This window comes from Citrus clementina, unplaced genomic scaffold, assembly GCF_000493195.1.
Source record: "Citrus clementina cultivar Clemenules unplaced genomic scaffold, Citrus_clementina_v1.0 scaffold_3, whole genome shotgun sequence".
In the NCBI taxonomy this organism is placed as follows: domain Eukaryota; kingdom Viridiplantae; phylum Streptophyta; class Magnoliopsida; order Sapindales; family Rutaceae; genus Citrus; species Citrus x clementina.
This window is the reverse complement of record NW_006262339.1, coordinates 43232318-43252967: the sequence shown is the minus strand read 5'-3', so window position 1 is coordinate 43252967 and position 20650 is coordinate 43232318. Positions and strand designations below refer to the sequence as shown.

At 36.7% G+C, this 20650-nt stretch overlaps 3 protein-coding genes across 6 annotated transcripts; 2 read left to right on the top strand and 1 right to left on the bottom strand.

The window, feature by feature from the left end:
* Window positions 1-2945: 2945 nt before the first annotated feature.
* Window positions 2946-3487, bottom strand: LOC112099994 (sentrin-specific protease 1-like). The gene is made up of 2 exons (XM_024187554.1): window positions 3467-3487; window positions 2946-3344 (listed from the first exon to the last, which is right to left on the bottom strand). Exons 1-2 carry the CDS (start codon window positions 3482-3484, stop codon window positions 2946-2948), a joined length of 417 nt encoding a protein of 138 aa, XP_024043322.1. The 5' UTR covers window positions 3485-3487.
* Window positions 3488-7352: 3865 nt separating this feature from the next.
* On the top strand, window positions 7353-13633 carry LOC18049330 (serine/threonine-protein kinase 38). 4 transcript variants are annotated; one of them, XM_024189229.1, is made up of 15 exons: window positions 7353-7560; window positions 7644-7677; window positions 7764-8045; window positions 8731-8905; window positions 9498-9581; window positions 9671-9912; window positions 10025-10244; window positions 10838-10917; window positions 11250-11334; window positions 11633-11764; window positions 11854-11967; window positions 12055-12102; window positions 12327-12411; window positions 12696-12752; window positions 13046-13633. In XM_024189229.1, exons 3-15 carry the CDS (start codon window positions 7828-7830, stop codon window positions 13162-13164), a joined length of 1659 nt encoding a protein of 552 aa, XP_024044997.1. In that variant the 5' UTR covers window positions 7353-7560; window positions 7644-7677; window positions 7764-7827; the 3' UTR covers window positions 13165-13633. The 4 variants fall into 4 exon arrangements, 3 of the variants coding, with proteins under 3 accessions (XP_024044997.1, XP_006443805.1, XP_024044996.1); XR_002906591.1 differs by lacking the exons at window positions 7644-7677; window positions 13046-13633 and adding an exon at window positions 12508-12591; XM_006443742.2 differs by lacking the exon at window positions 7644-7677.
* Window positions 13634-15868: 2235 nt separating this feature from the next.
* Window positions 15869-17425, top strand: LOC18049329 (protein SCARECROW). Its single transcript, XM_006443741.1, has one exon. The coding sequence runs from the start codon at window positions 15869-15871 to the stop codon at window positions 17423-17425; it is 1557 nt and encodes a 518-aa protein (XP_006443804.1).
* Window positions 17426-20650: the final 3225 nt, after the last annotated feature.

The following is a 20650-nucleotide window of genomic DNA, read 5'->3' as shown; positions in this document are numbered from 1 at the left end:
ATCGGGCGACAGGTTGCCTGTCGCACCCACCATGAAATACATCATTAAAACTGTATTATTTTAATATGGCTGAAATAATTTTTTTTTATAATTTCAGGCTTAATGGATTCAGTTGTACTTGAATTGTGTTACGATGGTTGGTGGGAGACATTAGAGAATAGCCGTATGGAGTACGTGAATGGTAAAAATCGAGCATTTTTGGTTGGAAAAAATTATCTGTTTGATCAGTTATTGGCAAGAGTATACGAGGTGTTACAAATTAACCCTAATGACTATAGTATCACCATGAAGACAACTTTGAGGTCTAGTAACACATTATATCGTATATGTGCAATGCCCATGGATATATGCGATGATGAAATGGTGAGGGTTGTGTTGCATATGGCATCGGACGTAGCTAATTTTGGATGCATTCCTATATTCGTGACCACATCACCTCGAGTTCCGAGCGAAGGTATTGAGCCACATGTGGATACAGAAACTTCGTTTAGAGCAAATATGTCTGGCCCCGATAATGATGAAGAGGTGTTGCCAAGGACAATATCGTTGCAGCAATATTACTCTCCAATCCACGATAATTATGACAACATTGATGATAATGGCGTTACGTTACAGGATGTTGGAGCAACAGTATTTCCAATAACAACGTCGTTGGAGCAACGATATTCTCCGTATCACAACAATGTTTTTCGGGACAATGATGATTTTCATAATGAGACAGAGGGGGATAATGTTTGTGCAGAACCTTCTAATACTACAAGGGGGGGCACGCGTTTCAATAATGATGGTGATGATGGAGGAGCCGGTCCTTCAAATGTTCCGTCGTTTCAGCATGAGGATGAGTGTGAAGACAATACTCCTGTGAATAACAGAGGCAATAGACCTATTCCTTCTATGCTTCGATCGAGAAGGCGAATTGACCCCCTTACAAGTGTTGCTCCAACTTTGCCTTCGAATATGGTTGCTCCAAGCTTTGTTAGCAGTTGTGATTCAGATGATATCAGTGTGGGTAAGCTATTTGCTGAGAAAAATGAGTTTATATTACAACTACGCAAGGTTGCCTTTAGAGACAAGTTTGATTTCAAGATTGCACGGTCTACTACGACACGTTTCGAGGCTCACTGTTGTTCAGAATCATGTAAATGGCGTATTCGAGCAACTAGATGTTCGAACGAGCAAAATATTCCGTGGGTGGTGAAGAGAATTGACAATGTACACACTTGTCATAATGAGGTATTGGTTGATGGACGTCATCAAGTCAGGAGCCAGGTTGTCGGTCATATTATCGCAGAAAAATATATTCAAGACAAGAGGATTTATACTCCGAATGACATAAGAGCAGATATGCAACAGGAATACGGTGTTCAGTTAACATACCAGCAGGCCTATCGGGCGAGAGAAGTTGGTCTTGAAATAGTTCGAGGCAACCCTGCAGAGTCATACAACTTGCTCCCTAAATACTCTCACGTACTAACTACAGCGAATGAGGGTACAGTCACTCACCTCGAGCAGGATGGAGATGGTAATTTCTTGTACTATTTTGTAGCACTCGGATCTTCCATCAAGGGTTTTATGCAGTACATTCGGCCTGTCATTGCTGTAGATGGTACTCATCTGAAGGGATTATATCGTGGAAGCATGTTCGTGGCAACATGTCTTGATGGTAACAATCAATTGTATCCGTTAGCCATTGGGATCATGGATTCAGAAAACAACGATGCTTGGGAATGGTTTATGATGAAGTTACACGGAGTGATTGGCGATAGACCTGAGTTGGTAATTATCTCTGATCGATGCACTGCCATAAGGAGAGCCGTTCTTAAAGTTTTTCACAATGCAACTCATGGCGTTTGTTTTTACCACGTCAAAGGTAACATTAAGTCTCAGTTTAGAATGTCCAAAGCTCTTTGGGATCAATTTGAGCCTGCCTTTATTAATGCAGCAAAAGCATATGGCCACGAGGAATTTAAGAGACAACTTGAAGGGTTGTGGATGATCCACTCGGGTGCGGCTGATTACCTAGAAAATAATGTCGGTACGTGTAATTGGGCAAGGTCGCAGTTTGAAGGTAGGAGGTACATCATTCTTACCACGAACATCGCGGAGAGTGTTAATGCGTTCATGAGGGAACCTCGAAAATTTCCTGTGACTCATCCTGTTGATCACTTTAGGAAAACATTGCAGCAATGGTTTTATGATAGGAAAATTGTGGCTGAATCAATGACTACTCGGCTAACAACATGGGCGGATGAAATAGTCACTGAGAGGAGAACTATAGCTGAAAGAATGATAGTTCGGCCGGTGTCTCCGCATCGCTTTCAAGTTATAGGCGGTGGGCTTAAGGAAGGGTTAGTTGACTTGCAAAAGAGAACTTGCTCCTGCAGAGTGTTCCAGCTTGATCAGCTTGTGTGTGCTCATGCAATCGCGGCGTGTCTAACACACCGGGTGGATTTTATTAACCTTTGCTCGGACTTTTACACTACAGAATCGTTGGCGATGGCTTATGCACAACCAGTAGAGCCAGTTGGTGATGTGGCTGATTGGGAAATTCCAGATGAAATTCAGGAAATGCATGTATACCCACCAGTTGAGGCACCACCACCTGGCCGTCGTAAAGAGCTCAGAATACCCTCGGCTGGCGAGGACGTTGACCGGCGGACTGTTAGATGCGGTCGGTGTCATGAACTAGGCCATAATCGTAAGAGATGTAAGAATCCCATTGCGTCGACTCGAAGTTAGTTGTATTTTGTGTGTTATGAGTTTGTTAAAACTATTATTGTTTTTGTGTTCGTTGGTTAAAACTGTTACTGTTTGTTTTGTATTGTACACTTATATTTCATAAAACTTTATTTAAAGTTTAAAATGTGAGGCATTAAAATTATATAAACTTAAGTGTGCGAAGTAAAAAAAAATTCAAATTTCAACATTTGAATTACTACATAGGTTTACAATTGAATATCGTCATTAAATATATCAACCGCAATCTTCTTTCTAAAGTACTCGACATGACTAGCGTTAAACTCCAATTTAATCCCGAACATTAAATACATCGTAACCATCAATACAAAAACACCGCAATCGCCAGTTCCGGGCTCTTGTTGTGGCGCGCTCTTAACTGCGATAACTTTCCACGGGTCTTCACTCTGCAACTCCGGTCGGATATTGTAGAAGCCAACGTATTCCAACCATCGAGGGAATATAACTTCAAGTGGCTTGAATTTCAACTTGTACCTTTTGTCGTCGCGATTTGTGAGTAATGAGTCATAAATCCAGACTTTGTTTTTCCGAAAGTCAACTCGTGCTAGTACCCAATGCGCGCCGTCGAAGTTAACAGGGATGAGTAGCTGCATATAACAATTGAAAAACATGTTCGTTATGTATGAAATTAAAATACAATACAACAAAGAAAAAGCAACAACTTGAATATTTTCATTAGATAGCATGTGAAATGTAATAAAATACATACCATATCGACATCCGTCATTGATTTAGACATTGTGTGCTGGCGGCCACAAAGATAACTATTCACGCGGTCGTCGAATACCATTGAATCGACTGCACAATTCCCGTTATTCCATAACTGATTCAAGAACACCTAATACATAGATAACCAAGAAATGCATAAATTAATAAAACTTAAATTTTTACATCCACATAAGATTTATAAGTTTTGTCGGCACGTTACCCAAAAAAATGTGTCAGTATGTGTGACACGTTGGAGTAAGGCATTTGGATACTGCCGTTGCTTCTCGCTAATCAAGCGGAGATACTCGTGAATATGCTGTAGAGAAACAGAAATATTACGAGTTTTTAAAAACAAATTTATACACAAATCCACAACAGTATACACCACGAGGAAATTATAAATACCTCATCGCCTAACCATCCCATCGAAGCTGTCCCCAAAATTATTTGAAAGAATGACCGCGGGTGCTGGACTCTCCGGCAGACTCTGCTATCACCAGTAAACCATTGATCAAACTCAGCAAACAGACTAGAGTCCTCCAATCCTCTCAGTGGATTTACATCCACACTCGTACTCATGTCAATCGCATGCTCCATGATTTGGGGTCGAGGTAAAGGCCGGACGTTCTGTCCTCGCCTGACCGGAGGAATCATGTACGGACTGTTATAAACATACGACGGTATGTACGCGCGGCCGAACTTACTAACGCCCGGAGGCACCTCTGTGAACACCTGCACGCTCTCCCCACTTACATCCCCGTAGAAACTATACAATGATGTGGGCGTAGACAAATTTTCATTGCCCACGTCAGTATACACTCCAACGTCATCCGGGGCCTGTACATTCGCCAAAAAGAACATATTAAATAACTATCAAATTAAAAGTTAAACGAACATTATTATCAAATTTAAATTAGCTTACCGCATACGAGCGTGCAGTGGGAGAATCCTTATTTGGACGTTTAGAAAATGTGTCGATGAAACCAACAACGGTGTCTTTAAAATCTTTTAATTCTGACTTTATTTCATACACGTTACGATCAATCTTATCCAGCCGTCGTCGTACGTAATCATTAAACTGCTTTGTCCTCGACTATTACAAAAGAAAAAAATAAAACTTTAGAATAACAATAAAAAATTAATAATTTATAAAAAAAAATATCGTATATTATTTCTAACCTCAGAATCCCGTGCGTCATCAGAGTTGTCTGTTTGCTGCTGGTGGTCATCAACACCCACCTCATCCTCAAAAGTGTCATGCCCCACCTCATCCGCAAAAGTGTCATGACACTGCTCTGGTATTGGGTTTGGTATGTCGTCATGATCGTCATGCTCGTCATTCGGCCTTGTAACCGACGGCATCGCGTTGATTGAGGGTTGGTGCTGTATAAAGTATCATTTAAAATTAGAAAATGAAAAGTCAAAAATTTCGATTAACAAATTTTTAGTGCTTAGAGTATACCGACCTTATGAACCCAGTCTGGAATGCTTGGCAAGTAATCCTTCACAGAGAGCCAATAATTTTTGCTACTCTCCTTTGAATTTGGCTCAAGGGTTTGTAAAACGTCCCCCTTCCATAAATTCAATTGAAAATTTTAAGTAAGTATACATAACTTAAATTTAGTAAAGTTTAAAAAATAAGTAATACATATTACTTACAAGACGAGATTCGTCGTTGAAGAACGAATAAACCTCCGCAAAGTTGATTCTCGACGACGCCATGGGCTTCCATTGCAGAATGCGGGGAATCTTATTCTTCGTTTTGACGACCCATGTTGATGGCAACCCTCCGATTGCTTCGTAAATCCAAGCCTACAACAACCAAAGTGAAAAATCAAATAAAACAACAATCAAATATTTAATACAATAAAACTTATTAATAAACAAAAAAAATAGCACCTGAACCCCACACGTAAAGCCGTAAAGATTGTATTTTTCAATATTATGATCTGAATTTTTCAACCGAGTCTTCTTAAATTTCTCGTCTTTCTCGAACAGTGCATTGTCAAGACTCTCGTAAATAATTTCCCACGACAATAGACCCCATGGACGCTTTCGGAAGTACTGTATATCATCAACTTGGTCAAGCCAATCGAAATTAATTTGACAGTGATTTTTTCTTGCATTTAGTACTCTGTCCGCAAAATAAAACAGTGCATCTTTAATGCGTCCATATCGTTCATTTCCTCGAATTTCAACTCCTTAAATACTGCATCGAATTGCTTCACATTAATCTTACGATGCACACCACCAAAATACGTATTCCGTAGCCTCTGCTCCATTTCATCATTTTTTTGATTGGTATCCACACCAAATGAAAGTCCAGTAACCAAGCACCATTCGACAATTGACAAGCGAATCACATGCTTACCAATTTGAAACCATAACTGATCCTCACGGCTATCTTCTTCATGGGCCACTTGCCGCAGTAGAAGATTGTGCAAAATTACCCCACTAAATGGAAAACTTCGACACTCCAAGAAATGTCCAAATATATCCTTTTTGAACATACGCAACTGCCGGTTTGTTAATTTTTCCTCGATGACTTTAACGACCGAAGATAACATACACATGCTCGAAATTCGACCAGGAAAATGATCAGCATAACGAAAATACATCTTGCCTACTTCAATATCCGGTGATTCTGATTTCGCCATGTATCTGTAATATTTATAAAATTATTACATAACATTTACAGAAAAAAAAATTAAGAAAATTTAATTTTTGGTGCGACGGGCAAGCCTGTCGCACCAACAATTGGTGCGACGGGCAAGCCTGTCGCACCAACAATTGGTGCGACGGGCAAGCCTGTCGCACCAACAATTGGTGCGACGGGCAAGCCTGTCGCACCAACAATTGGTGCGACGGGCAAGCCTGTCGCACCAACAATTGGTGCGACAGGGCCTGTCGCACCAACAATTGGTGCGACAGGCTCGGTAGTAGCAATTGTTGGTGTTTCAGGCGCGCCTGTCGCACCAGATCTGGTGCGACAGCGCCTGCTGTCGCACCAGATTTGGTGCAACAGCGTGCCGCGCATGGCCGCGCGCTGCTGCCCAGCGATGGGCGCGCGCGCGCCCTGCTCCCCTCCCTCCCCACCCGCAAAATTAAGCACAATCACTCCAAAATCGAAAACAATACTCCCAAACACCACCAACCACCACAAACATCATCACCACCACTATTAATCTCAAGCTATAACTATTATTATTCTAAAATCTCATTTTAAATTAATGAAAATAAGAAAAATAACTAACCTAGATTTTGTTGAAGGTTGTAGATCGTAGATCGGATGCCGGTGAGAGATGGAGCCGCCGCCGACGAGGGTTGATGTCGCCGCCGATGATGGGAGTTGGATCGGTTTGGGAGAGATGAGTGAAATGGAGTGTTGGGGGAGAGATGAGGGAGGGGTATTTTGGTCTCAAATGTTGTTTAATGGCTAATGTTGATAGAAATATTTTTTGGGGGTTAAAATGAAAAAAAGGGAATTTTTTTTGGTTATTACTGTAAATTTCCCATCATTTTGAGGTGGAATGATGGCGAAACATAATTATTTTTGTAAGAAACGAAATGTGACTTGTAGTTTAACCGTAATCTAACTAACATTATATATGATGATCTAATTTTGTACAATATGAACGAATGAATGATTATGATCAGGAAAAAAAAATTAAAAATTTGAATTAAAACAAATAAATAATTTATTCGATACGGTGGGGGCACATTGCGCACCCAGCACACTCCACATCATGGTCATGGACACGAGCCTGCCGCCCCCATCGAATCTTCGTGGATCAGTTTCTCGCGGGATCCAACGCTTCAAAGACTGTAAACTAATAATAATAATAATAATAATAATAATAATAATACCCGCCCCCCGCCCCAAAAAAGAAAAAAGAAAAAAGAAAAAATGGGATCAAAGGGGAAAGCCTATTTAAAATGGCAGGCTTGCACCGGGACAATGCACAGATACAAACGAGAGAATCACGCGGACAACAAAGAAATCAAAATAATAAAAATATAAGTAAAATTGAAAAAAAAAAAATTTATTTGTTTCAGTTTTTGGTGGATCTCATCATCAACGACACAAATTTCGCGGTAACCCGATTTCTCAGCCTACGTTCTTTCGCATTATCTAAGACTTTTAGGTGTTTTAATTTATATTCAGTTTTTTTTTTCAGCTAATTTTTATTTCGCTTTATTTCAATCGCCGAGGTATTGCTATCTATCACTAATTTGGTCAAATTTGTGCTGAATTTTTTGTTTAATTCGTTTAATTTGTTGCATTTGTTAATTCGCAGACTGTATGCAATTGAGTGGTTTCTGAATTTGAGATGCTATTATAGTAGTTAAAAGTGAGAGAATATGGACTCGGCGAGGAGTTGGTTGCAGAAGCTGCAACCGCGAGATAAGATGAGAGGTTCGGGGAAGAAGAAGGAGGCTGGTGGCAATGGAAGCAACGAGGAGTCAACCGATGAAGAAGCTTTGTCCAATGTTACCAAGCAGAAGGTTGCGGCGGCTAAGCAGTATATTGAAAATCATTACAAGGAGCAAATGAAGAATCTTCAGGAGAGAAGGGAGAGGTGGGTGTATGGTGGTTACTTCTCATCACCATGATGGGATCTTTGACTGACTAACTTTTGACCTCGACTTTACCTTCTCTTGTTGCTACCTCTAGATGGTTGTACATTTTAAAGTGTTTGGTTTGGACCTTAGATGATCCCTAAGTATTTGGTCATTCTATATCCATCATTAAGAACGTCTGTGTGAATGTGTTATGGGTTTCGATTCTCGTCTTGGAAATGGCATGTTTAAGAACATGAGTTGCTTATGAAATTCTGTGTATGATGGAATAATGTTTCTTCTATTACATAGAATTTTAGCAATTGCTGTCAAAATATTGCTGACTTTGACTGGGAATGATTAAGTTGGTAGAGTTTGCTTTTGCTAAAGTAGCTTGATCAAGTTCTGGGAGTTATTGGTAACTGCTCTTTATTGAATTTACATTTTTTGTTTATTTATTGAATTTTTGTTTCCCCCCATTAGACGTCTCTGGCCATTGAACTCTTTGTCCTTGTCTAGGAAATTTACCATTTTTGCTTTCAAAGCCAGATGATATGTTTGGACGGTGTTTTCCTAATTTCCTTTGTTCAGTGACAAATGGGTTTGTTTCCTTCAATTGGGCTGAACCGTATTTTCTCATGCATAGAGTTTTTCATTTTTCCTCAAATATTAGGCTGAGAAATTTCAAATTTTTATTTTGAATAGGCGAAATATACTGGAAAAAAAGTTGGCTGATGCTGATGTATCTGAGGAAGATCAAAATAACCTACTTAAGTTCTTGGAGAAGAAGGAAACTGAATATATGCGTCTTCAGAGGCATAAAATGGGTGCTGATGATTTTGAATTGCTGACAATGATTGGAAAGGGGGCATTTGGGGAGGTATTTTTTGTTCATGTTAAATTTTATGATCTTATTTTCAAGTGATTTTAGTGTACTTTTTGCTATCTTTAACATATCACAGTAGTTTTCATACTGTGGGTGCTTCCGCAATTTGTGCCCTTTATAGCTGTTGATTTTAATAATACTTTCACCACAACCAATGTTAGCATTGCCTGTAGCTTCCTTATGCTTGTAGCTCATATGTAGCATTGCCTGTAGCTTCCTTATGCTTGTAGCTCATATATTGATCTTGTCAAGTTATAACGGCCTTATACTTGTTCCTGACAGCAATTGGCCTGTCTTCTTGCATGACTTGATTATTCTCAGAGTCCCTTTGAGTGGTTACAGCATAAGCAAATATCCTAATTGCCTCAGGGCATTAGGACATTTTGATATGTAATGCATCTCCTCAACGTTTCAAATATTGCAGCCATTGCGCACTAAATTATTTGTCATTTCATGTCTGCTATATCGTGTCTCTGGTGGATGTATACAGATATCCATCTAGTCATGATAATCTCCGGGTTACTTTGTGTTATTGAATAAGTTGTTTGTCCTATGTATTGCATTGAACATTTGTTCTATCCTGCAGGTTAGAGTTTGTAGGGAAAAGACAACTGGTCATGTATATGCTATGAAAAAGCTTAAGAAATCTGAGATGCTTCGGAGAGGACAGGTACGCATGCATTTATATAGCTTGCCAATTTGTTTCACTGAGGTTGTTTCCACTGTATTGATTGTCAATCAACTTCCTAATTTTTTTAGGTTGAGCATGTAAGAGCTGAAAGGAATCTTCTTGCTGAGGTTGATAGCAATTGCATCGTCAAACTCTACTGTTCCTTTCAAGATGATGAGTTTCTTTATCTAATCATGGAATATCTACCTGGTGGAGATATGATGACTTTACTTATGAGAAAGGATACCTTGACTGAAGATGAAGCCAGATTTTATGTTGCAGAGACAGTTTTGGCTATTGAGTCTATCCATAAACACCATTATATCCATAGGTTTGTGCTTGAATATGAGGTTGATATCGGTTTAATTGTACATGGTACTTAAAAATCAATAATCTTGTTTTGGAATGGATGGACTGAGCTTTTTGGATGTTAAATGTTGCAGAGATATCAAGCCCGACAACTTGCTGCTTGATAAATATGGGCACTTACGACTCTCTGATTTTGGACTCTGTAAACCATTAGATTGCAGTACTCTCCAAGAACAGGATTTTACAATTGGGAACAACCTCAATGGGTCTTCACAGAATAATGAACGCCCTGCCGCACCGAAACGCACACAACAAGAGCAACTACAACATTGGCAGAAGAATAGAAGAATGCTTGTAAGTTCTCTGCCATTACGTATGCTATGTTTACCTCTCATTTTGTTATAATCTAAATATAAGTTTTAGGACCAAATTACTAGTTGGAGGGTATGATTTCTACTCTATCCTCCCCAAAAATCATGTTTGTTGGACCAGAGTGGGTTTTTTACTGGGTTACTTTTGGGTTCACATCAGCATACTTTTCTTGTGATTTGGGATTGGAGAAACTCATTTGGCACTGATGGGATTATGAGCGGTGGAAATACAATGTTGCTTATTCAAAACTATGATATTTTTGTCCTGTGTCGCGATTTTTGTTGACCAAAGATTAACATATTCTGTTCATGTTGTTAACCAACAAATGATATGATATGAAGTTATTCATCTGTTTCTACTATGCCTAGCAAACATTCTATTTGGAAAAAAATGTCTCTTCTGGGCACATTGTCCATTGTTTGGCAATTTGAAGGATGTACTTCATGTTTTTATTTTCAAAGACAGCCATTATCTTTTCACGTACTTCAAAACTGATTGTTGAGCTTTTGCCAGAGTTTGTAATGACCAAGGCATCTTATGATTTATTTTGTCTGTGACTGGTCATGACTTTGCAGGCTTATTCTACTGTTGGTACGCCTGATTACATTGCTCCAGAGGTTTTGTTGAAGAAAGGTTATGGCATGGAATGTGACTGGTGAGTATGTCAGGTTCTTTGACGAGCATTTGGAATTTCCTGACTCATGGAAGTAAATTAATCTTAGTTTCTTCTGCATAACAGTTGAAACAAATCCTCTTTCCAGTGGAAACTGATTTTGCTGGTTGCTCACATCACGCCAATTTTTTTTCTTGATATTTTAACACATTGATCAGCTCTTTTACTTTTTTGGTTCCGTATGATGACACCATCTAAATATATTTGCACCTGTTAGTGTCGTGGATATTGAAATATTATAATGTTCATAGATGCTCGTTCCATCTTGGAGCTATATGTATCATCCTGACTTTGGTTATTTATTTAATTCATAGGTGGTCACTCGGTGCTATTATGTATGAAATGCTTGTTGGATATCCACCTTTTTATTCGGATGATCCAATGTCAACATGTAGGAAGGTACGTAAAAAGAGTTAATTTAAACTCAGTTACATTTCCTACAATCTGTAGTATCAAGTCCTTTGAACTGTTCCTTTCTCCATAGATGTTGCAACAATTTTATGCACAATGTAACTTAAATTATTGTTAAGCCAAACCGTTGACTTGTTTTGTGCCATAGTTATTTTTAGATGTTAAGTTAGCTGCAAAGCCTCATACTGTCCCCAACCAGCTGACCCAAAAAAAGAAAGTGGGGAGGGGGAAGAGAGATTCATTTGCAGAATTACACTCTTATTCTTCTGTACTTTGTTTTATACAGATAGTAAACTGGAGAACACATTTGAAGTTTCCTGAAGAAGCAAAATTATCTATAGAGGCAAAAGATCTCATTAGCAAACTCTTGTGTAATGTCAACCAGAGACTAGGAGCAAAAGGCGCAGATGAAATTAAGGTGTTGTCTGGGGTGTCCAAATTTAAGTCCTTAAATTTTTTGGATAAGCTAATTGCCAAAAATGACCTCTTTGCCTTTCCATTTTTCAGGTTCATCCATGGTTTGATGGTGTTGATTGGGCTAGGATATACCAAATGGAAGCTGCATTTATCCCTGAAGTCAATGATGAATTGGATACTCAAAATTTTGAGAAGTTTGAAGAGGTACAACTGTGCTAAATTTCTTCATGGTTTTATGGAGCCACTTGTTTGTTGCTAATTATACTCTGTGTGTTTCTTTGGGATATGCAGTCTGACAACCAGACTAAGACCTCATCAAAGACTGGGCCATGGAGGAAGGTAAGCATGGTTTATTATTCAGCTTGTTAATTTTCACTAATTTGTTTGCATATTAGCATCTTTCGTTTCAATGCTTTGACCTGCAAAAGTGTGAATTCTTGCTTTTGCCATTTTAGTGGAATATGAATGTTTTAATAGACAATAATGCATGAAAGACAAATTCAAGGATTACGAGAAGTTATCCCTTTGCTGAACTTTTTTCTCACCGTTCATCTATTACGCAGATGCTCTCTTCAAAGGACATAAATTTTGTGGGCTATACTTACAAGAACTTTGAAATTGTCAATGATTATCAAGTGCCTGGAATGGGTATTGCTCTTTCTCATATGTGAATATAAATACTTTTCTACGTTATGTAGGTTGGTGACAGCTTTATATTCATTCATCTGCATATATTTTATTTAGGATATAGATGAACAGGAATCTTACCCACAGAATTGCAGATAGCTTGTATATGTTCATATCCTATTAGTTTAATCCATTGTCATGGTGAACTGTTCATCTTCTTTTTCTCCATTTTCTTCTTCTTCCTTTTTTTTCCTTTTTTTTTAGCGTGTCTTTGCAAGTAATTCTGTTTCTCACTCTCCTTGCAGCTGAGTTGAAGAAAACCAACAATAAACCTAAGAGGCCCTCTGTGAAGACACTTTTTGGTAATATTACCTCTTGGCTATTTATATTCTTTTTGCAGCATTCATTGGATATTGTGGTCATTTCTTGTTCTATCTATAGACATTTTTTAGTTTACTACACATTTTGTTCCAAAGTACAAACACCAATTAAGTTTGATCTCCTCTGAGGTTGATGTGAGATGGGGTATTGACATCTTTACCACAAGGCATCCTACAACCCCAATCCACATGTATACCTCACAGGCATTTACCTATTGCTGATCTTCTTTTTTTTAATTGTTTTTTTTTTCCTAATCTTGAGTTTCTTTGTGCAGAGAGTGAGTCAGAGACATCAGAGTCATCAGATACGCCCGCCAGTGATCAACCTTCTCAGGGAAGCTTTACAAGTCTTGCACCTAACCAACTAGATAGAAGTTTCTCAAGAGCAGAATGAATACGTTTGAGCCAGAAACTCTTTTTGAATATCATATAGACAAGTCCTTCCGGCTCCCAAGTCTCGACTAGATTTCTGACATTACAGTGTCCGGACGCCGTTCTTGATGCTGCACAATTAACCCTATTTTTTAAGTTGCTAGATTGGCCAAAATTGAAGATCTGATTGAAGTCTCGAGCTCTTGGGCTCTAAGAAAAGTGCTGGGTTTTGAAGCCACTAATTAGCAATAGCATCTCTGTGGATAAGAATTGTGTAAGCTTTATTTTTTTTTTCCTTCATTTTTTGCCCCCTCACTTGTCGAAATGAGTAGATCACTAAAGGAAAAATAATAACAATAAAGACATTAGGAAGAGGAGCTAATTCGTTCACCGCTTATATGTAATTTATTTGAATTTTTTCGTTAAAAAGTTGTACAAAAATATACACAATGCTCATACCTTGTATACTATTGTCATCTGTCTGATTAACGATAGCAAAACAATATGTTGATTAGAAGCTGTTATCTACTTTTTTCTCTCTATTTCGACTCCAAGATTATGGTGCCTCGGGTCCATTAATACTTGATTTGTCGCACCAAGCTTTTGTTGCATTTTTTTTAAGTATTTCGTCACTTACATAAAGTGTTCTCTGTTATATTATTATCTTTTTCGTTGCATTACTTACTTTAAACTTATAATTTAAAATACTCGAGAAATATAACAAAAAAAAAAAAAATACAACGGAAGACTTTGGTGCGATACATTGAAGAAGCTTAATAGAGTAAATTCCTGATATTTATATGCTTTGTATAAATTAATTCAAACTGGAATGAAGTACAAGACTGATGCAGGAAATTGGAATCTTTTTCGACAGCTAAAATACTAGAGCATAATCTAACAACAAATCATTCAAGAAATAACATTGGGCCATGACTGATTGACTTGCCTCCGTCATAAGAATGGGCCCAAAAGCTCTGTAAAAGCGCCATCCGTCGGCATTTTGTGCCTCCGCAGTGTCACCATCATCTGCCAAAGCAAATGTCTATTATTATCAGATACAAAATCCTTGCTTTAATTAAAGAGTCTTGGACCGGCTCCGTGGAATAATCCAATCAATCTTTAAACCAACATCACATCCCCGTTATGAAACTGATCCATCAGAACAATCGGTAAAATAAACTAAATCATCGGAAGAATATTCCAATTCGCCGTCGTTTTGGAGTGTAATGTTTTCACGCAAAGCTTTCATTGTCTTCTAAAACAGAGGATATAGCCATCATGCAGGCCAAGACTGACTCGACGACTCCCGCAGTCAACGTTGAATGTGTTGACCCTTCAGTCTGCAGGTTCCACCAACCTTATTATTGGTCGGTTTCGATGATGATAAAAATTAGGCAACTTAACGAATGAACACCGTCCGATCAACGAAAGCGGCAACTTGCATCAGATAATCAAAACCCACTTGTTATAATTGCATAACCAAAAGACAAATTGTGTATCTCATCGTTGCTAGCTAGCTAGGTGACCAAGTCATCAAGTGGCTTCATAAGGCTTCCAGCTTTAGTGCTTTACCAGACCCGGTGCGTAAATGTCATAATTAGCCAACTAATTTAAAACATAAAATTGTTAATTCATTAAACGTAATTAATAGATAAAAGATTAATAATCCACAACTGACTGCCCAATGACTCAACTTTTGTATATCTTGACTTATTCTTATACGCGCAATGCAACCAAGCAGCTGGAGCTCACTATTTCAAAAAAAACCCTAGATTACGGCAATGTGTTAGTAATTGATCAAACCATTAGATGATCCAAGATGATTATTCAATTAGGCTGCATTTTGTATAACTTTTTAAATAAATTTTATTTAAATAGAGTTTTTGTAAGTACAACTTTTATTAAATAAATTTTAATTGTTTGATTGTCAATGAAAATTTTTATTAAAAATATAAAATTACTTTAATATACAAATTTTTAAAATTATATTGTGAAAAGATTAAAATAAAATTGCCAAATAAGGAGCACTTTAAACATTTTAATATTTAAAAAATATTTTCCAACTTTTACTTTTAAAAGATTAAAATTTAATCTTTTGTCAGTAGGGACAAAATATCTTATTTAATCTTAAAAACTTTAATAAAAAAATCAAATAACAATAAAAATTTGATAAAATTAAATAATCACTTAATAATCCATTCTAAACAGATAGTTGCACGTTCTTTTCAAAGAAACACTAATTTTATATTTTGAAAGTAACAAATTTCATAAACAGTTGCCAACTTTATCATAGACATGTGGGGCCACATCATTTTCATAATTCATATGGTGGGTAGTTGTTATTTCCCCATATTTTCTATTTCTATATTTTCAATATATACTTGATGCTTAGACGCTTATGAGCTTCAATCTTTCATGAATTTTATATGCCTAAAATGCAAAATATATCTGCGTTAATAATGAGAAAATCACTAGCAAACTTACGTGTGTTCGATTGGCTTTTAGTAACTTAACTTCATCTATATGTCAGGCTATGCCGGCCATGCTTTTGGATTTTAAAAAATGTTCAAAAGTTTTTCTGTTATCTCAGCTGACACCTTTTCTTTGGCCACCTTAATTAATTTGCTATCTTTAAATATGACCTTAATCCTCTCGTTAACACCCTCTCACCACCAATTTTACTCGCTTCTCTAATTAAACACCTTAAACCTGCTTGCTTCTTAATGATGAGAGGAGGATTTGAAGTTGTTCATGGGGCTCTTGATATGATGCAACACTATGAACAGTGGGACTATCCCTCTATTGGGTTCCCAAATCCTTGCCCTAATTCCTTCACAAAGCCGCCGCCCCCGCCCTTGGCTGTCATCGACAACCGTTCTGTAAACTTGGAGAGGAATGAGCTCTCTGAGTGGGTAGAACATATCACCAAGCAACTTATTGATGACATGCCAGACAGTAGTACTAATAACGCTGACCATGGCCTGCAGCCTGATCACCATCATACAACAATGGGGCCGTGCGAAGACAATTCTATAATTCCGTCAGTTTTGGGTGACTTAAGGCCAAGAAAAATGATGAGAAGAAGTTATGATGGGGAAGAATCATTTTCGTGGAGCAACGAGCAGCAGCTTGGAGTAAACCAATCAAACATTAATTGTGAAAGTCATAACAAGTTAGATGAGCAAGGATTAAGATTGATAACCCTTCTTTTGGAGTGTGCCGTCGCTATTTCGGTTGATAATCTTGGTGAGGCTCATAGAATGTTACTTGAGCTCACACAAATGGCTTCACCTTATGGCCCTTCTTGTGCTGAAAGAGTCGTAGCTTATTTCGCCAAGGCCATGGCTAGTAGGGTTCTCAACTCATGGCTAGGCATTTGCTCTCCTTTGACCAACCACAAGAGTGTCCATTGTGCCTTTCAAGTCTTCAACAATGTCTCTCCATTCATTAAATTTGCTCACTTCACATCAAACCAAGCCATCCTTGAGGCCTTTCATCGCCGCGATAGGGTTCACATAATAGACCTTGATATCATGCAAGGCCTCCAATGGCCAGCCCTCTTCCACATCCTTGCTACACGCAACGAAGGCCCACCTCATCTTCGAATGACCGGAATGGGAACCTCAATGGAGGTCTTGTTGGAGACAGGGAAACAACTTTTCAATTTCGCGAAACGCCTTGGATTGTCTTTTGAATTCCACCCAATTGCTAAAAAATTCGGAGACATTGATGCCTCAATGCTGCAACTCCGGCGTGGAGAGACACTGGCCGTGCATTGGCTACAACATTCATTGTATGATGCCACGGGGCCTGATTGGAAAACCTTGAGGCTACTAGAAGAATTGTCACCAAGAGTGGTCACATTAGTTGAGCAAGAAATTTCACATGGTGGGTCTTTCTTAGACCGTTTTGTGGGATCTCTTCATTACTACTCAACTTTGTTTGATTCACTGGGTGCATATTTTCCTAGTGATGATCCTAATCGGCACCGCGTCGAGCATTGCCTTCTTTACAGGGAGATCAATAACATATTGGCCATTGGCGGCCCGGCAAGAAGTGGGGAAGATAAGTTTAAGCATTGGAGAAGCGAGCTTGCAAGGTGTAATGGCTTCGCGCAGGTACCAATGAGTGGCAACTCAATGGCACAAGCTCAGCTTATATTGAACATGTTTCCTCCTGCTCATGGCTACAGCCTTATTCCAGGAGATGGGACTCTTATGCTCGGATGGAAGGGTACTAGCTTGTTTACTGCTTCTTCTTGGACTTCTCATGCTTCTAGGTAGCTCTCGGTTTTGATGCGTTTAATGTTTCTAATTTTATGTGTGTTTTAGACTTTAGTGAATTAATTTGTGTTATATCTAGAGCTCAGAGTTTTAACTCGTACCATGTTGTAAAGATTTAGAATTATGGGCACGTATCAAATTAGCAACAAGTGTGTGCTACATTAGTAAGATTTTTAGAAACCCTAATTAATCAGGGTTATTAATTTTTATTGCAACAGCGCCGATTTTCTCACTCTTTATTAAATTATAATAAGCTGACAAAGTTACGATACGAATTAAATAATGCAACATTAGTATAAACTATCATTTATATGTTAAATAGCTATATATATATATATATATATATATATATATATATACCTATTAATTAATATAAAAATTTTGTATCCCAATTTAATATTTAAGAACAAGATTACTCATTAGATCATCGCGTGAAATAAGATTACTCATCCTATCATTGTGTGAAATTAAGACCTATTTAGTATTGAGGTGATGTAAGTTTTAAGTTATAGTTGTGAAAACAAAGTTATAACTATGAAATAAAAATTAATGATTTGTAGTAAATACAACTTTTAAATAATAATTTTGATAAAATTAGTGAGGACATAATAGATTTATTATTATATAAGTGTAAAATTAAATCAATTTAGCTTTTGAATTATAACAGATAGTGTTTATTAAACACTTTTATACTATAGCTTAAAATTACAGTTGACTAATTAACTTCAATTTCAAGCATGACCTAAGATCTTTTTAAGAAAACTTATTAATTATCCAGTTAAAAGAGCCTTAGTACAGAAAATGCAAGACAAGTTTAAATTTGGAGGAATGTGTCTGCTTATTATTTAATTATTTCATTATCCTACGGCCTGATGGCAGATCATTGATGCTGGAATTATTTGGTGACTGTTGTCTTATTCTAGTTTCGCATATGCATATGTGTAAACTTCTGCTCAGGAGGCTGTGGAATATTGAAATTTTAAGATATGATCAGTTTAATTACATCACGTATGATTTCTTTTTCTAAAAGAAATAATAGTTAAAGGAATAAAAAGAAAATATATCCTTTTTTTTTTTTTGGGGAATGACTTGTATGTATAACACTCACATTAAGGTTTTGTGTACTGTCGATGGCGTATATGATATGCAAGTTATTATAATATATAAAATGAGGTGGTGAAAGATATCATGACAACCCCGTATGCAAAATATTAATTACATTTGATTACCCGAAACATCAAACGTGATTTGGCCGACATAGATTTTGAGGAGCCATAGCCTTTCGTTATCATTGCCTTAATTTGCATATAATTTGAGTGATTGATGCCCCCCAACCCAACTCTCTCTATTATTATTTTTACTTCGGATTCTTTTAATCCATCATGAAAAAAATGTACCTTCCTCTGGGCATCAACTTTTAATTTGTTATTGTAATTTGTAAAATTAAAAAAAAAATGTGTACATATATTAACAAATATATTCGTTAAACAAACGTGCACAATATTTTTTACACAAAACAAAAAGAGCCAACGGTATGTAGTTTACATTTTATATTATTCCAATCATAATGAGCCTATCAATTTTTTTTTTTTAGTAGAAACATGTCTTAGATAGTCATTAAGTAATTTGTAAAATAGAATATTAATTTTTAAGTTAGAATAGCATAACCCTATCTTTTAATTTACCACCAACAAGTGTTACGTTTATGTATATGTAGTAAAAATATTCTTAGGGTGCTATTGGGTATTACTCATTTTTTATTTACTATTTACCACGTGTATATTTTCAACCAATTATTATGATATTGGTATGTATGTGATAAACAACAAATAAACGTATTAGAAGCAATGTTTTTTTAAAGACTCAAGACTCGTTCATGAATCCAAAAACTTTTGAATTATTTATTTGAAGAATAAAACTACTTGCCGCAAATTGATCTATGCTAACAATCAATATCAGTCGGTATAACAAATTTACTATGATGGGGAAGATTGAATTAAAAAGAAAAAAAGAAGACCGAAGAGTATCATAGCTTAGCTCAAATCCATATTAGGTGAAAAATATTCTTTGTAATACTAATAAATTGTAAGTAAATTGGGGTAAAGCTGCATCCAGGATTCAGCCCATAGTTGTCATCATAATTAGATTAAATGGTTGGGTGCAGTTGTGATATGATACTACAGTTGCACTATAACTGGACCCAATAAACTAATATGACAACAAGTAGATTATAGATGCTTGTAACAAACGAACAAATTATATTGTACTTTTATGTAATTTTCTTCTTTTTTTTACCCTTCAATTCACTTTTATGCATCTAGGATGAAACGAAATTAATATAAAAAAGATTATGCTTCTCAGTTAATAAAAATTTACCAGTAGACTGTGGATAGATTGAGAACTGAGAAGAACCGATGTGAACGTGGACTTGGTCAAAAATAATAGCCGGGGCTGCGCTGACGCGAAGTGAGAGAGAGTGACTTTTTATTTTTATTTTAAAAAACATAAATGATAAAACACTTCAACTTTAATTAATATGAGAGAAAAGGGCAAAAAAGGAAAAAAAAAAAAGAAGCAGAAGAAGAAGAGAGAAACGAGAGCCATGGAGGCACGTTTAAGCGCAAGAGATAATGGAACAAGCAAAACAGAGAGGGGGCCCAGCGGCCCGACTGACATGACAGCCCAAAAAAAACAATTAATATATATCATTACCTAATGCTAAGTTACATTCGGTCGTAATATATTTAAATCTTATATTATTATTTTTAGATAAAATTTAGGAGATGTTAGTTTTTTTATTTGAAAATTTAGATAAAAAAATCATTTATTGTTTATGGTATGAGAAGATTGAATGTGGATGGTGGCTTTTGATTAATTATAACAATATATATTTAAATTATGTGTAATTTGCCTCATCTCTCAAAATTATTTATAATCTATCACTAAAAAATAAATATGAACATTGGTGAGAAACGGAGGGAGCCGGGGAAAGAGAAAACAAGGTTGGTTAGAGAAAAAGAAAATATGATTAAATAGATAATTTTATTTTAAAAATGTTAAAAATAAAAATTAATTTCAAAAAATAATAGACAGAATAAATTAGTGGGTTTAAATAATTCATATGTATAAATAAATTTTACAAATTCTTTATACTTATTTTACAAATAAGTAATGTATAAATAAATTAGCGGGTTCGTAATAATTAATCTCCTCTAATTTGTAATG

Bases quoted from the DNA above. Each gene is read 5' to 3' on its own strand.
- LOC18049330 (XM_006443742.2), top strand. From the start codon at position 7,828: ATGGACTCGGCGAGGAGTTGGTTGCAGAAGCTGCAACCGCGAGATAAG. The intron at 11,765-11,853 runs GTGTTGTCTGGG...TCCATTTTTCAG, and splicing joins AAGGCGCAGATGAAATTAAG to GTTCATCCATGGTTTGATGG. The intron at 12,412-12,695 runs GTATTGCTCTTT...CTCTCCTTGCAG, and splicing joins TTATCAAGTGCCTGGAATGG to CTGAGTTGAAGAAAACCAAC.
- LOC18049329 (XM_006443741.1), top strand. From the start codon at position 15,869: ATGAGAGGAGGATTTGAAGTTGTTCATGGGGCTCTTGATATGATGCAA.